Consider the following 15,616-nt stretch of genomic DNA (forward strand, 5'->3'; position numbering starts at 1 on the left):
GTCTGTAAGCATACTGTATCGAAAACGAAATAATCTACATACTAGAAATTTTGCATGAAGGTTAATTTATGCATTAATAACATCAATGATAGTGCATGTCACGATATGTCTGAGCGTTAGTGAATATTTTTACATTTGTCTTTTAAACATATCCTGGATGGCCATTAGAATATAGCAAAATAAAACAATTTTTAAACCAAATGAATCCAATCATTGAATTTAAATGTGAGACTTTTAAATTTTATTTTAATGTTAAGTAAATAATATAGAAAGTAAAAACTTTGTGACAAGATTTGATTACAATACACCTTTTCGTTGTAGTACCCTCCCTAGCTGACAGGAAATGTTATTATGTGAACACTGCTGTGAAACCTAATAAAATGCACAAAAAAGGGAATATATTATGTGGAGCAAGAGAGAGGGAGAGAGGAGAGAGAGAGAGAGAGAGAGAGAGAGAGAGAGAGAGAGAGAGAGGAGGGGGGAGGAGAGAGAGAGAGATGACATAAAAATAGAGATGAACTCATTTATATGATTTTATTTTGTTCACCTTTCACATTACTTGTGGTAGTGTCTGTGGGTAATTAATTCGGAGTGTACCCTGATTTCATTCTTTTTAGTTGTCGTTAAAATTAAAACACTAGTATCAGTTATTATGAATCAGCTAACGCACATGCTACTAAGGGTTAACACGGTATGTGTAGAACAGCGATCTGTGAACCTATTTTTATCTGTTGATGATACAATATGGCTACATCTGTTGCAGTTACGAAGAACATATCACAGTAATCAGGAAGAAATCAAAGCGGAAGGAAAATGAAACTTCTGACTTGTGTGAGAGTCTAACCATCGAACAGTTTTTGCAACACGCTGAAAATGTCTTGTCATCACCAGGTCAATTAAAGACAGAGTTTAATATTTTGGAAAATGAAAACAACGTGTATCCTCAAATAATTGCAAAATTGGAACATAACAAGACGAAAAACAGATACGGCAATATTTTCCCATGTAAGTACCAAAGTAAATATAGAAATTAACGGTCCAAATCTCAGAGAGATGTTTAACTGTGTTAAAATATTTTAATTCAAATCAATCATAAGGATTTCGTGATAAATAATTGGTTGAGCGTTAGGGAAATCTGTTTCTTGAGGGTAAAATAAATGCCATTTCCGTTTATCTGTGTGTCCGCACGAAATCTCGAAAACGAACTGACTTAAAATTCAGCATGGATATTGATTGCTATGAGTTCCATGATGGAGCATGTAACGCCATAGGATTTAGCTGATCGTTAGCGAATGTTTTTACTTTCGTCTTATAGGTAACCATTATGGTAACGAGTAAATAGGAGATAAATAAATTTGTAAACAGAAAAAGAACATTCATATAAGATTTAAACATGGGCCGTATTAACACATTTCCCTAAATATTTCAACACATAGAACTTCATTTCATGGTAATTTGATATGTAGGCTTTTATTATGATACGAAATTTGTGTAATAAAGATAAATATGAAAATATCATATGACAAAATATCTCGATAAAAATTTCATCTGTAGACTTAACATTTTCTTTGTTTGAAGGTTATTTTTGACGATGGAAGGATTGTGAAGGAAACAGGAAACAGGACCTGAAGAAGAGATCAGATTGCAGATCTCGAAACGTAGTGTTACTGTTTTCTTGTTTCACTGAACGATGGCAAATGTCCGGAAAAATCCTGTTTCCTTAACATTTTCTATGAACCTTGATTTCTACATAGACAAGAATAATGTTTCGAAGAGTATATTTCCAACAGTAAAATTTTGTTGTTAACGTTGAAGCATATTACTCACAATTTCTGGTTTGTTCGTCGTGTGATGTACAACTTATTCCCCATATGATTAACATTCTGTCCGTAATGAAATAAGAATAGACAATAAAAATATAGAAGCTATAGAAAACATGTTTCATTGAACTCAACGAAACCTGTAACGTGACTCGTGGCATGTTGTATTACATAGAGAATTTATATTAGCATTTACTTTTTAAGCAATTTTATACACACTTCTTGTTATTAAAATTTTTAATTTGTTAATATCATTATGGTAATAAATATGAGCCAAATTCCACTAGTTGCTCCCAAACCACAGTTTTGTTTCTTAATGTTATTTAATAGCGCTAAAACGATTTCATATATTATTCTACACATTTGTAACAACTACTGAGAACCACTTTTAATGCCCCTGTTGTGGCGGCCAAAGTACAGTACCAACTACACGGGGATGATGGAGGGACAATTACTGGCCGCCACAATTGTCCGTGTTTGCAGGTGAATATATCCTGATCTTTTGACTATTAAGATAAGGGGTTAGCAACTGATCTGCCGAACTTGGAACTCCAAATGTTTTATAGAAGTAAATATATTTAATTATAATGTACGTTTATTCAAATATAAACTACCAAATACTCCTACAGCATTAATTGAACAAAATATCGGAGTAGGTACTTAATTATTCATATGCTTACAAATGATTTAAATAAAAAAATTGTATTTTGTAGATGATGAAACTCGGGTAATACTGGAAGGAGATGAAATAAACGATTATATCAATGCTTCTCATGTCAAGGTTTGTATAGTATCTTATATTTTAAGTTACATAACCAATGGAAAATTTGCTAAAGATACCTTTTATTTATGAGTTAAAAGAAATTAATTGTAATGAATTAGTAAAGAAACTGACTACAGATACTTAAATAAATATTGGTTCTTGGAATCTGTGAAAGAATGCCAAGAATTCGCGAAATGCCTTGTTAAATTCGGGTTATTATATACTACGTTGTGTCGGTCTCATTAGGTCTTATTAAAGAAACATAATACTTTCTGTATTATTTCGTATGGTCGGATTCGGTGTTACAATACTTACGGCTGCTGTTTCTTTTATTCCCTGGTGAGTTCTCGGCCTAGGTCCGCGGACTGTATGAGTTTCACATATATACGATAGTTCTACCACTACTCTCTTCATCTCGTATCGTAATTTGGCTTTAAAATTATTAATCACAATAAATATATGACGGTGAAAAGTCAATGGTATCATATCTCAAGTGTAACAACACTTGAAAAGAAATTAAGACTCCACAGGGTACCGGATTTTCCATCGTTAAATAAATATGTACCATTTATTTTCTATTAGATTATCGATCCCAGTTGTCGAAAGGTATCTTTCCATATGAAAGTCAATAATCATTAAATGCAAACGGTCGCAACATAGCCGAGGAATTTGAATAGCATTGTCTATCGCACGGTTGTCCCAGGCAACACCGTTCTCGATAGTTTGTAGTTTATATTTTCATACGAGCAGGCGCTGGCCACGGTAAATGATCAAAATCTGTTCACTTACGTCTGTGTTACAAAATTAGAAGCTCAAGATAATTACTTTAAGAAGTTCAATGCCGAATTTTTTTTTAACCACCCAGTCAAATAAAAGTTAAGATAGTAATAACACGCCTTTCATATAATTCTCAAATTCTAAAACTACATAGTGAAAACTACACTTTTGTACCTATTTTGTATAAAAATTTGGTCTGAGTCGTATCAAAATTTTCCGAGTTATAAACTCTGAAAGTTACAATTTGGTTGAAACACACAAAACCGTACTCTTTTATCGTTGTTATAGACGTAAGAACTGGAATTTACTGCTTGTAAACCATTGTTGCATATTTCTAAACCCATAAATAAATAACCTAATCTATAATATCACTGCAATGGAAAATAACTGTAAGTTAAATCAGTTTTTTATTTATAACGCTGCAAGTAACACATAAATCCGTAAAAAAAGAAATTTACAACCCTATTACCTTCATCAAATGAATTACAATATATTGTGTTTTTAATTCAAAATATTCTATGTAGTACACTTTAATACATTTATTCTTACAAGTTGTTTACGTAAAACGTATGATTACGACATGACTACTGTTTAATAAAAGGATAGTTCATAAAACTAAAGAATTATTTATTAAACAACATCAGAAAACTTATCTGGAGCTATTACCTTTTAAACTTTAATAGTCGAATATCTCTAGATATCAAAAAGTTACAAACAATTGTATTACTCTCAGTTTTCGCATATTTTCTGTAAATATACACTGATAGAATATATTTCAATTACGTTTTATTTTAAATTAATCCTATCATCCTTTATCCAAAGTATACGGTATACACATTTAAATTATCATCATTTTAAATTCAAAGAACACAAGGGGGAGAGGGCCCCCTAAAGCAACTTGACAAGAGCCTCAAAATCTATAAATTCAGCACTGCTTCTCAACTAAACAGATTGACTATATTCCTTATAACCATAATCCCATCACTTCTTTTACTTTTATTCACACTAGCAATAAACTTCATCTGAAATTTCATAAGAAAGAAACATTTTTTATTATCTTATTCCTCTTGTTCATTTCACATTCTCTTACATATATTTACACAGTATTCTCCAAGGCTTTCTTGATTTAAAGTTTAAATTATTGAAATTTTTTGTAGTGATTAAGTATATTTGCACAAGATGTAAGTATATAGCCGTATAACATAAATGGTATTAGATTTACTACTCTGGTTCAACAGTACTGCAATATACCATTGGTAGCAGACCCAACATTTATATACTTAGCCATGTCAATAAGCCAGCTCCCGATTTTTCTGCATCTTGCATTCTTTTTCCTTCTTAAAAGGCTTCTCAGATCCTTCCTTGTTCAGTGGGTCTCACTACCTTAGCTTTAGTTGTTCAAGGAGTCTTCTAACAACAGTACTCACTTACTGTGGCTATTGGTATCCCAGGTGGTACTCAACCTCGTCAATACACAATATCTAGATTTCTATGCATCTTGCATTCTCTTTCCTCCCTCACAGTTTTTACAGATTCTCACCAGTTGACCTGATCCCACCACCTTAGCTTTAGTTGTTCAAGGAGTCTTCTAACAAGAGTACTTACTTCCTGTGGCTATTGGTAATCCAGTACGTAATAACGTAGCCTTGTCAACACACCATCTCCAGATTTCTCTACATCTTAACTTCTCATTCATTCTTCAGTCTCCTCAGATCCTTGCTCACTTGGTCCCACCACCTTAGCTTTAGTCGTTTAAGGGGTCCTGTAACAACAGTACTTACTCGTGATAAATTCATAGTTTGTAGTTTCCTTAACATGTAACAAACTTCAAACACCTTTTCGAGTTAAGAAAGGAGGAATCAAATATAATTACACACCTTACTGTAATATTCAATTTGCTTTTTTGTCTACAGTTACAAGAAGCCAAGTCAGTAAACTACATAGCTTGTCAGGCACCTAAAGCTACCAGCTGTGGAGACTTTTGGAAAATGATTTTCCAGTTCCGTGTGAACATAATTGTAATGCTTTGTATGCCAGTTGAAAAAGAAAAGGTAAGATTATTATTAGTGTTGAAACGTTTGCAACTTGTTCCCTAATCATCCTCTGGATTTAAAAACAGAATTTCTTAAATAATTATATATATTCGTAAAATACATTAAGAATTACAAAATATACATTAAGCAGTTGAAAATTGTACGTGGAAACAATGTAGAATATTTAAGTAGTATATATATATATATATATATATATATATATATATATATATATATATATATATAAATTGAACCTAACTATTATTAGCAAGAGTAATTGATTGTATATAAATAATATTTTGGACCTTGATTGGACAATGTAACATTGTAATTTTTGTTTTATTTTACCAATCCAACATTGTGTGAGTAACTGTGAGTGAGATTGGTTTTATCCTTTTCCACCCTTTTCAGGCTGAAATTCGCCGATTAGATGCAAATCTAAAATAAGTATTTAAAATATCTGATTCATTCGTAATACTAATAATATTGTTTTGGACATGAATATTCACAGGTAATGAACAATCAAAATACAATTTAAACTATTTTGGTGCCTATTTAAAACGGGATAGTTAAGGTTAGATTATAATAATGTACGTAGAAATTATATTTTTACAATATGTTTACAATTCCTAGGACTTACCATCCTTCAAAACCTAATGAACCAAATATAATGTTTAATTACTGAAAAAAGCTAATTAAGGTTAAATGGGAAATAAAGTCTCACAAGACATACAGTTTTACTTACACCATTTAAATTTAAAATAATTTTTCTCTGTTCATAGGAAAAATGCTTTATTTACTATCCAAGTCCGACAGAAGTTGTCATGTACGATGATATTGCTATCGCCTGTCGTAAGGAAGAAGAGTTTTCGAGTTACATCGTCAGACACATTGTTGCTGATAAGGTAAATATGACTTGAATAGTACTTTACAAGTTTTAAAGGTTTTAGAATGATAATTGATGTAGTTTGTTGTATTACAGCTCATGTTGTACAGCTCAATTATTGGAATCGGTGTACAGCTCTGGCACATCATCACATTAATAGTGGTTGAATTGTAAAAATCTTCAAGTAGGATAAAATAATATTAACCAAATCTAAAATCATGGATCCTTGAAGTAATATTTTTTATATTGCTAAACAGAAATGAAGAAGATTGAATAACGATAAAAACAAAAAGAAGAAAAATTTTGTGTGCCTGGTACCCACGGTGACCAACCGGTTTCCGGTTGAAATATTTTTTATCTTTAAAGAAATTTGGTTGATGCCCTTTAAGATAACATGAGCCGTTGTTTAAATTTGTAGCAGAATTTACAGAATATCTGAAAAATGAGACCCAAAGAAAAACTGTTGTTGAAGTTAAGACCTTTAGGAATTTCTACAGAATGGAGATTAAATATGACTGGACACCAGTATAATTTTACTATCAAATAATACGAAAAATTTAATTTTCGTAAATTCAGAGTAAATAAAATAGGCTACATGCAAAGTCTAAATTAAATTTCATAATTTAAATACCTTATTTTTAATCTTGTGACAATATTTCCAATTTACGCCATTAGGAAAATTTTAAAGAGCAATGAATATAAAGTAAAAAATATTTCTACAATTAACAATAAATTACAGCATCTTAATATTGATAGAATACTCGCACTTGAGAGAGATACACGGATTGCCTGACCAGAACAGTCACTGCGTCTCTCGCGGCCTAGTACGAATGCCGTTTGATGCGATGTGCTACTTTCTGTGGCACTTCTGTGTCAAGTGAGTTGACGACTTTTCGTTACTGAATGTCTGAAAGCTTTCCTTTTGTCGTGTGTTGGAAATACAATCATGACAATTTGTTGCAGTCGACTGGTGCTGAAAGTCAAAAACTTTCCCGGTATCACGCGTTGGGAATACAATCAAGACAATTTGTTGCAGTCGACTGGTGCTGAAAGTCAAAAACTTTCTCGGTATCACGCGTTGGGAATACAATCAAGACAATTTGTTGCAGTCGACTGGTGCTGAAAGTCAAAAACTTTCCCGGTATCATGTGTTGGAAATACAATCAAGACAATTTGTTGCCGTCGACTGGTGCTGAAAGTCCAAAACTTTCCCAGTATCATGGCGTTGGGAATACAATCGGGATACAGTTTGACGCATTCTGATAGTACTCGTCTAAATTTATAAACCGTTTCCCACGGACATGAGCGAATTAAAAATTTATAGTATTTTATTCCAAGGTGAACAACTACGTGCCTCACTTGCAACTGGACATCTTTACGTTAGTAGGACTATTTTTATGGTAAAAAGTCCAATTCTGCTGAACTGCCCGAAGTTTTATCAATGTTCATATATAATCAGCATGTCACAGTCTGTGGGAGAGAAAGGTTACAGGCATACACAAGCGTTATTTTAATGATAGTTCAGGTGGTGTTTTATCGAAACATACCATCACTTCTGATTGATTCACTGGATTCTTAAATTTTTATAACGGGAGTCACCATGTCACTACTAATATTGTAACAAATAATTTTAATGTTGGTACTTGTCTTTAGTGTCCTCGACTAAAACACACTAAAATTATTATATGAAAAGTATTGTGACCATTGTAAAGTTCTGTGACCTTATTTATTGCGCCTAGCTACTTCTGGAGGCAAAACATGTTAAAGTTATATCCATGTAAACTATATACCGATTCAGTAATAAGAGGAACGTTAACACTCGTGTCTGGCACAGTGAACGTGTTAAAGAACTTACTTGAACAATCTTTGAGTCCGATACATTTAACATATTACTGTTTTTCAAACATGTTGTAGGGAGGTGTTACACTGGAGGTGAAACAGTTTCACTTCATTGGATGGCCAGACTTTAAAGTGCCAGAATCACCAGACGTAATGGTGAAGTTTGTTAATGCTGTGCAACAAGTGAGCAAAGGCAAAGAACACTATATGGTCGTACACTGTAGGTAAGTAGTCTTCACAAATTTAAACTATGTATAAAATTATAAAAATAAAACAGATACACATAAAATGTAGTTACTCGTATGTAGTTAGCATTTTGTTTAAATGATTCTAGCGCAGGTGTTGGCAGAACTGGTACATTTATAGCCCTTGACGCCCTAATGAGGTTGATACGCCAAAAGTGGAACTGCTCCTTCAACATATTTGACGTTGTTCACAAAATGAGGCAACAGAGGTGTAAAATGGTGCAGACAGAGGTTAGTAAAATATATGCAGTGGATATTTACTAAATGTTTTGTGAATACGAGAGTTTGGTTTTATATTCACTCTTTATTAAGGTAAATTACGCTGTAATTTAGTTTAGATCCAACTTAAGACATCAAAACTAAACAAACACACACGTACTGATCTCGTGTTTAACTGTTTAACTGTGATTCATTTATATCATTCTGAATTGATAACATACTGATTTGTGTCTCCTAATCTCGTCTAGTGAAATACAGAGGTAGAAATAGTACAACACAAGACATAGTTACAGTCCGTATACTATACATAGTCTGTATACTGTACATAGTTCCATTTAACACAATACAGTTATAATGCACGTTATATCTCTTAAGTGCACACCTTCGAACAAACATCGAAGTGTTACAATTTATCTACAGTCTTCCACATTTTAAGTTAAACAAATTTCACCAGTTGCAGTATTCTTAAACAAAAAAGTGTATATTGTGTCGTTTATTGACAGCTTTTGTGTTACCACTTGATCTTAAAACAGTTATAACAATCCATATGCTACATAATATTTCTTTAGAACACATTTCCTTCGTTTTATTTTTATCTGGTTAATACAATACACCAAGATACACACTAAACTACACTTGAAATGGGTTCTATTTAACAAATTTTATTTAATAATATTTGTAGATTATTTTAGTAATCAGAGGGTCAGAGCCTCCGTTTTGTATATGAACGTGAATATCTGATGAATTCATGGAACTTGATGTAGGTTAGTATGAGCTGTTGATAGTATAAATTTTAGAGTTAATTGCTCTTGGACCAAATTTTTAGGGTTTCAGGAATATCCATTTCCCTTACAACAACTACTCTGAAAGACTTATAAAATTGGTACTATATTATTTGTGTCGAATGCATATGATAAAAACTTATTTATTGGACAAACATTGTATTGACATCGTTAAAACATTTTAACTATTCTTACCCAAGGAAAGGAGGTTGCAGTATGAAATAACTGAATTTAATATAAAATGTTAGAAACCAGTAGGATGACACCAGTTGAGGGTAGTGAAAAATAAGGCATTAGAAATCCCGATTCCGACTGGAGCAAAAAAGTTATAGAACTCAAGGGTCTGGTGGGTTCAAAATAAATTGATATTGCTGCAGAAACAATATCTTAGGGGCTAATATTCTTAGAAATATAGTTCTTCTTCAGTCCAATTCCTCTTAGAAGTTTGGTAGTCTCAGATACCAGAATCTTCCAGAAACCCTATGACCTCAAAGACGAATAAGGGTTTCTTTATAAGAAAGAAATAGTCTCATAAAAGAAGAGTCACAGGCTAGATGACACCAGAAAACTCATGGGCCCGAGAATTCCAAGGACTGAAGACTTCCAGATGCCAATCATTCCCAGGTTGATCCTAAAGCCTTAGTGACCCTATATAGCTAAGAGTGATTAGATTGTTCAAGATAATATATCTTTGAGAGAATAAAACCAGATTTTCTTATATTATGCGAGAGGTTCCTGGGATAATAGAGGCTTATAGAGGCTACAAGTGTTTAGTTACTGTACGATGCAAGAGAAATGAAGATACTCTGACTTTAGACTCCAAGAAGTGATTTACTGTAAGAAACCATGAGCTTCTAGAGGTTATGTTATACAAGACGAGATCCCTGCGTCTGGTGGTATCAGATGCACGTTTCCAATTCCAATTGTTTTCACTTGGGCACAGAAACCAGGACTTTTCCAGACTATTTATTAGGATCTCTAATGTATAAATCCAGGCGACCCAAGAGATTGGAGTACTTCACAGTTAATGTACGTTTTTTATTATAATAACAATTATTGAGCATTATTTCTATATTTTTGTAAAATATTGTGTCAAATATGTTGTAAGAATTATAATGGTTTACTGTTGGAAATGAATAAATAAATACTAGAATTGGAACATATAGTGGCATATAGATCCATAGTAAATCTATATTAATACATGCATTAATACATCTTGCATTAGAACTATTCTATTGCATTAAAACATCTTTTAAATAAAACTGAGACACATTGTTCATACGTTCTGATTGTTAATGTGGTTTACTTAAGTAACTGTTTCTAGTAAAATGTTCTCTTTCAGGCCATCAGTCAAGTAACTTGATTCGAAGGGTTGCGTATTGATTCTATTTATTTTTAGGGCCAATACAGATACATATACGAGTGTATGAAATACGCTTTGGAAAATCATAGATCACCTTTTCTAAAAGGTAAGTTATCATCTTGAGTGTCCAAGATTATCGTAATAATACCTAAATACTGAATTTACTGAGGTCAGTTTGGCATAGTCACATTTTAAGCTACACCACTTACTTCCATTAAATAATTAAATTCCATTAAATAATTTAATCTGCTACGTTTCATGACTTTTCTTGTTTTTATATATGTATTGTTTGAACACTAAAAGTAAGGACAAAAGATTTACAAATGTTAGTCTTATCGCCATGTTACGTTATGCGCCACAATTTTATGTAAGTCTTTCAAATTACAAACATTAAAACCACAATTGCCAAACTAAGCAAAACTAACTTAATTTTTACTGATACGGATTTGGTATTATGGATTTGGTAAAGGGTGTAGATTTTAAATAATAAACTATTACACAAGTAAAAACCTCTGCAGTGAAAATCTGAAACTATACATTTAATTACATTTCCAATTGTCTCTTGACAATTTATAGACATCCCCATTTGCATGAAGCACTGCTCACATTAATGTTCCGTTAAAAGAAGAGTGCAGAGGCTGCTAGATGATATTTGATATGTTGACAGATATTAATTCAACATTTTGCGTGAAATGTATTACAAGAGTTTATGGTGCATCAAAACAGTAAATGAAGAATAAATGTTACTATGTATATTGAGTATAGTACGAGGATCATCAAAATGAATTATAATTTAATTAAATAAGTGTTCTATAAATAATTTCTGAGTTTAAAATAATAACAAATGTTAAAAAGACGTCATCATCTGTATAACTCACTTAAAGTGTAAATTAACGACCTCATCTGTAACTTACTGAAAGCGTAAACAAAAAGTTATATACTGTAGCCTACGCATCAGTGTAATACACTCGGCTTGTTCCTAGTTTGATTATTCCACGTGTTTTCTATTTGGTTGCACTGTCATCAATAACTCTTTTCCTGTTAGTTCCAACAAAACACAAACTTTTTGGGGTAAAGGGATTTTTGGGGATCGGTGGTTTTGAATATTACATTCAACACGATTATGGTGTTGGATGTAAAGTTGATATTTGTTGAAAATACTATTGTAGAGAAGATATGATAGTGAGCGATGATTAGTTAATGAGTTGATGATTAAACTCGTATTTTGCATTGAAACTTACTAAGCTTATCCTTATTACATTTGTAAAGTTTTAATAAACTGATGGGTGCCTGCCTAACACAAAATCAGATAATTCATCTCTCTTCTATCCTAGATAGCGTAGTCGTTTGAATATTTGAAATTTTTAGTTTGAAAGTTAATGTGAAGTGTTTAGATAAATTGTAGATATGTGGAAAAATTAAGTAGAAAAATATTGCGATAATGTTTGGAGGATAATTAACTAACGGATCCTTCTGGATTTAACTACAACAATGTAACTACAACAATCCTTTTGAAAGAATAATTGTTTATATTTGTTTCAGTGAGAATGTATTTATACAAGAGATCTAAGAAAGGTAGGTAAAATATATTCATACATACCATTAGGAATAGACTTAGGAAACTGCTTAAATGTTCTATTAAACACTTTAAAAGTGCTTATCATCAGTGTACCAGCGTTATTGAATTAAAATTATAAAAGATGTAATAAATATTTATGAGCATCTTAATAATATTTCGCTTTATATATACTAGAAATCTCCAGGTATGTTTACGACCTTCATCAGGGGGACAGTTATTGGGAATCTGCGGAACGTACTTTATTCAAGCGAGGGACAAGTTGTGACAAGAAAAGTTTGCTCTGTAATTGAAGTAGTCATGAACTAAGAGATTTAATACGAGAAAACTCTCATCTATCACTATCAAATGAACAAAAAACAAGGCACTTTAAGAGAAAACAGATATGCCTTCCTGTTCTGAACACATTATTATCTTAGTATCTTCGTAAGTATTATTTTACTTACGTTTTCTCATTAAATCATCATATTTGAATCAGATGCGGGTTGTAAAATATTGTGTTGTGTAATTTAACTGAAAAAATAAAGTAGCCTATACAAAAATATACTTGTTTTAGGTTAAATACTAAGGTTTAACTTGTATCTAATGTAACCTTCTCTTGATTTGTTCCTGTAAGTTTCCTGTTGTGTTTTGTAGCACTTTTCCCAGTTTTATATTACCGTTCTTATATCGTTTGAAAAAATTCAATTATAAAACGCTCAACGATAATGGTTTGTACACAAAGTTTTTTTACGTACAACTTGTGGAATGGGAATATAAATGGATTTACATTATAGTAATAGTTAATTATAAATATTCTGTCATGTTGAAACAAAAGATTTGAAATTATAACAATTGTGTATTCATACAATCTATCATTTACCCTTTAAGTCTTTAGACAAGAACTAGAAATAAAATACGAGTACGAATACTACAAACCAATTATCAAATAAAATTTTGCTATAAACATACATACAAAATACTTTAAAAAATAAAAATAATGTTATCATAGCATTACATAAGGACCAGATAGTATGGAGCTGTTATAGTTACAGGATCTGTCTTGGCCTCAAACTCCAGTAGCAACCTGAGTTGCACCACTACTGATCATATGTGATTGATTACAGCGAGGAGATCAGGAGAATCAGATATTATGGACCTGTTATATTTACAGGATCTGTCTTGGCCTCAAACTCCAGTAGCAACCTAAGTTGCACCACTACTGATCATATGTGATTGATTACAGCGAGGTCAGGAGAATCAGATATTATGGACCTGTTATAGTTACAGGATCTGTCTTGGCCTCAAACTCCAGTTGTAGCAACCTGAGTTGCACCACCACTGATCATATGTGATTGATTACAGCGAGTAGGTCACGAGAATCAGATATTATGGACCTGTTATATTTACAGGATCTGTCTTGGCCTTAGACTCCAGTAGCAACCTGAGTTGCACCACTACTGATCATATGTGATTGATTACAGCGAGGAGGTCAGGAGAATCAGATATTATGGAGCTGTTATAGTTACAGGATCTGTCTTGGCCTCAAACTCCAGTAGCAACCTGAGTTGCACCACCACTGATCATATGTGATTGATTACAGCGAGGAGGTCAGGGGAATCAGATATTATGGAGCTGTTATAGTTACAGGATCTGTCTTGGCCTCAAACTCCAGTAGCAACCTGAGTTGCACCACCACTGATCATATGTGATTGATTACAGCGAGGAGGTCACGAGAATCAGATGGTAAGGAGCTGTTACATCTGGAGGATCTGTCTTGTCCTCAAACTCCAGTAGCAAGTTGTTCCACCACTGATGTCATGTACAACTCTGATGGCACACTATCAATTTAAAAGTAGATCATTTGATAAACATGTATATGATAGCATGAATTTTAATATCAAGCCGTAAACAATTGCCTCTACTCTGTGAATAGATTTGTCCAGGACCTTAAAATCCATAAGAAGATGTAGTTCTATTATATAAAATACTAAAGAAATTGCAACATAATGTTAATGTAATTTAAAACTATAAACACAAATGATTTATTAATTACGCATGAATATACACACAGTTTTAACAATATCAATATTAAGTGTTTAAGCGATATTACATCAGCAACACTTAGGTCAACTGATTACTTTACAGGGATATTTTATTAACCCATCTGTATTAATATGTGGCTATGCTGAATTAATTTTGCTTTCTACAAAAAGATTCCATAGTAAACTAAAATTTACTGGAATAAAATTAATAATCTTGGTTGGCTATCTACACTTATAGAGACTACATGAAACAAAGCCCATTAAACAGGAGAACATAAGAATCACAGGGAACCAAATTATAACATCAAACTATTTCCTCGAGAAGCATATTTACTATAATAAAGTACTGTTATATATAATTATATAACAAATAAAACTACCAATTTAAATGAGAATTATATATTCGTAAATAAAACACGCAGTATCGTCAATTTAAACACTACATAGAGAACACACCAACTAATAACTAATAACTTTTTATTTTGTGAGGCCTTTCAATATCAAGGCTATCTTCATCAGACACATCACAAGAGTCAATTTGTTATTAATAATAGTTAGGCATATGTGATTCTAATATTGCTTTCTCCTGTGTGTCGCAGTGCTTAAAACAAAATAAAATAATTACTAAAATTATACTATATACATTTTGAATATTATTTTTGTAATCTTTGTGAAAGTAATATTGAATTTTGTATTGGTCCTTCGTCTTGATTTAATAAATATTCTGAAAAAATACTGAAATTTTAAAAATGAGAGATTGATATTTAATAATTATTCTTAGTAAGTTATTTTATATAACTATTACAACAAACAAATATATTTTTTGTATTTACTTTTTTGGTGAGTCTGATAAAGATAGCCTTGCTATCGAAATGCCTCACAAAATAAAAAGTTATTAGTATTGTTTGGTGTGTTTTCTATGTAGGGCATTAATTAAACTTACGATAAATTTAATCGGATAAAAAATAAATTACGAAATACAAAATAGGCAAGTGCCTAAATTTCGTGTTTTACTGTGCAGGAGATTAGCATTAACTATAGGTGATACAAACTCTTCACACCACCAGTCAAATTGAAGAATCAGTGTGTGTACCAAGGAGATTGGGAAGTAAATTTAACCTTATTAAGTTCCTCACTAGTCATTTAATATGTTCCTCACAAAGATAAGTTCAAAATGTAAAATACATTTTAACCGCAGTTTTATTCTATTTATCAGACGTACTCTTCATATTTATCACACGTAAAATGTCATATTAAAAATGGTAAAGGGATTGAATTAACATTACCAG

General features: G+C 32.0%; 1 protein-coding gene across 1 annotated transcript in view; it reads left to right on the forward strand.

Annotated features, from left to right (window-relative positions):
- The window catches only part of LOC124358333 (tyrosine-protein phosphatase 10D-like), a 38,689-nt gene extending 23,721 nt beyond the window's left edge, over nt 1–14,968 (forward strand). Inside the window, exons 6-14 of the mRNA XM_046810634.1 lie at nt 764–1,005; nt 2,534–2,601; nt 5,274–5,411; nt 6,176–6,298; nt 8,194–8,342; nt 8,453–8,594; nt 10,764–10,833; nt 12,270–12,302; nt 14,005–14,968. Of these exons, the coding sequence (XP_046666590.1) occupies nt 764–1,005; nt 2,534–2,601; nt 5,274–5,411; nt 6,176–6,298; nt 8,194–8,342; nt 8,453–8,594; nt 10,764–10,833; nt 12,270–12,302; nt 14,005–14,135 (1,096 nt within the window). The 3' untranslated portion in view covers nt 14,136–14,968. The remainder of the gene's footprint in view (nt 1–763; nt 1,006–2,533; nt 2,602–5,273; nt 5,412–6,175; nt 6,299–8,193; nt 8,343–8,452; nt 8,595–10,763; nt 10,834–12,269; nt 12,303–14,004) is intronic.
- The last annotated feature ends 648 nt before the right edge of the window (nt 14,969–15,616 follow it).

This window comes from Homalodisca vitripennis, chromosome 3, assembly GCF_021130785.1.
Source record: "Homalodisca vitripennis isolate AUS2020 chromosome 3, UT_GWSS_2.1, whole genome shotgun sequence".
NCBI classification, from domain to species: Eukaryota; Metazoa; Arthropoda; class Insecta; order Hemiptera; family Cicadellidae; genus Homalodisca; species Homalodisca vitripennis.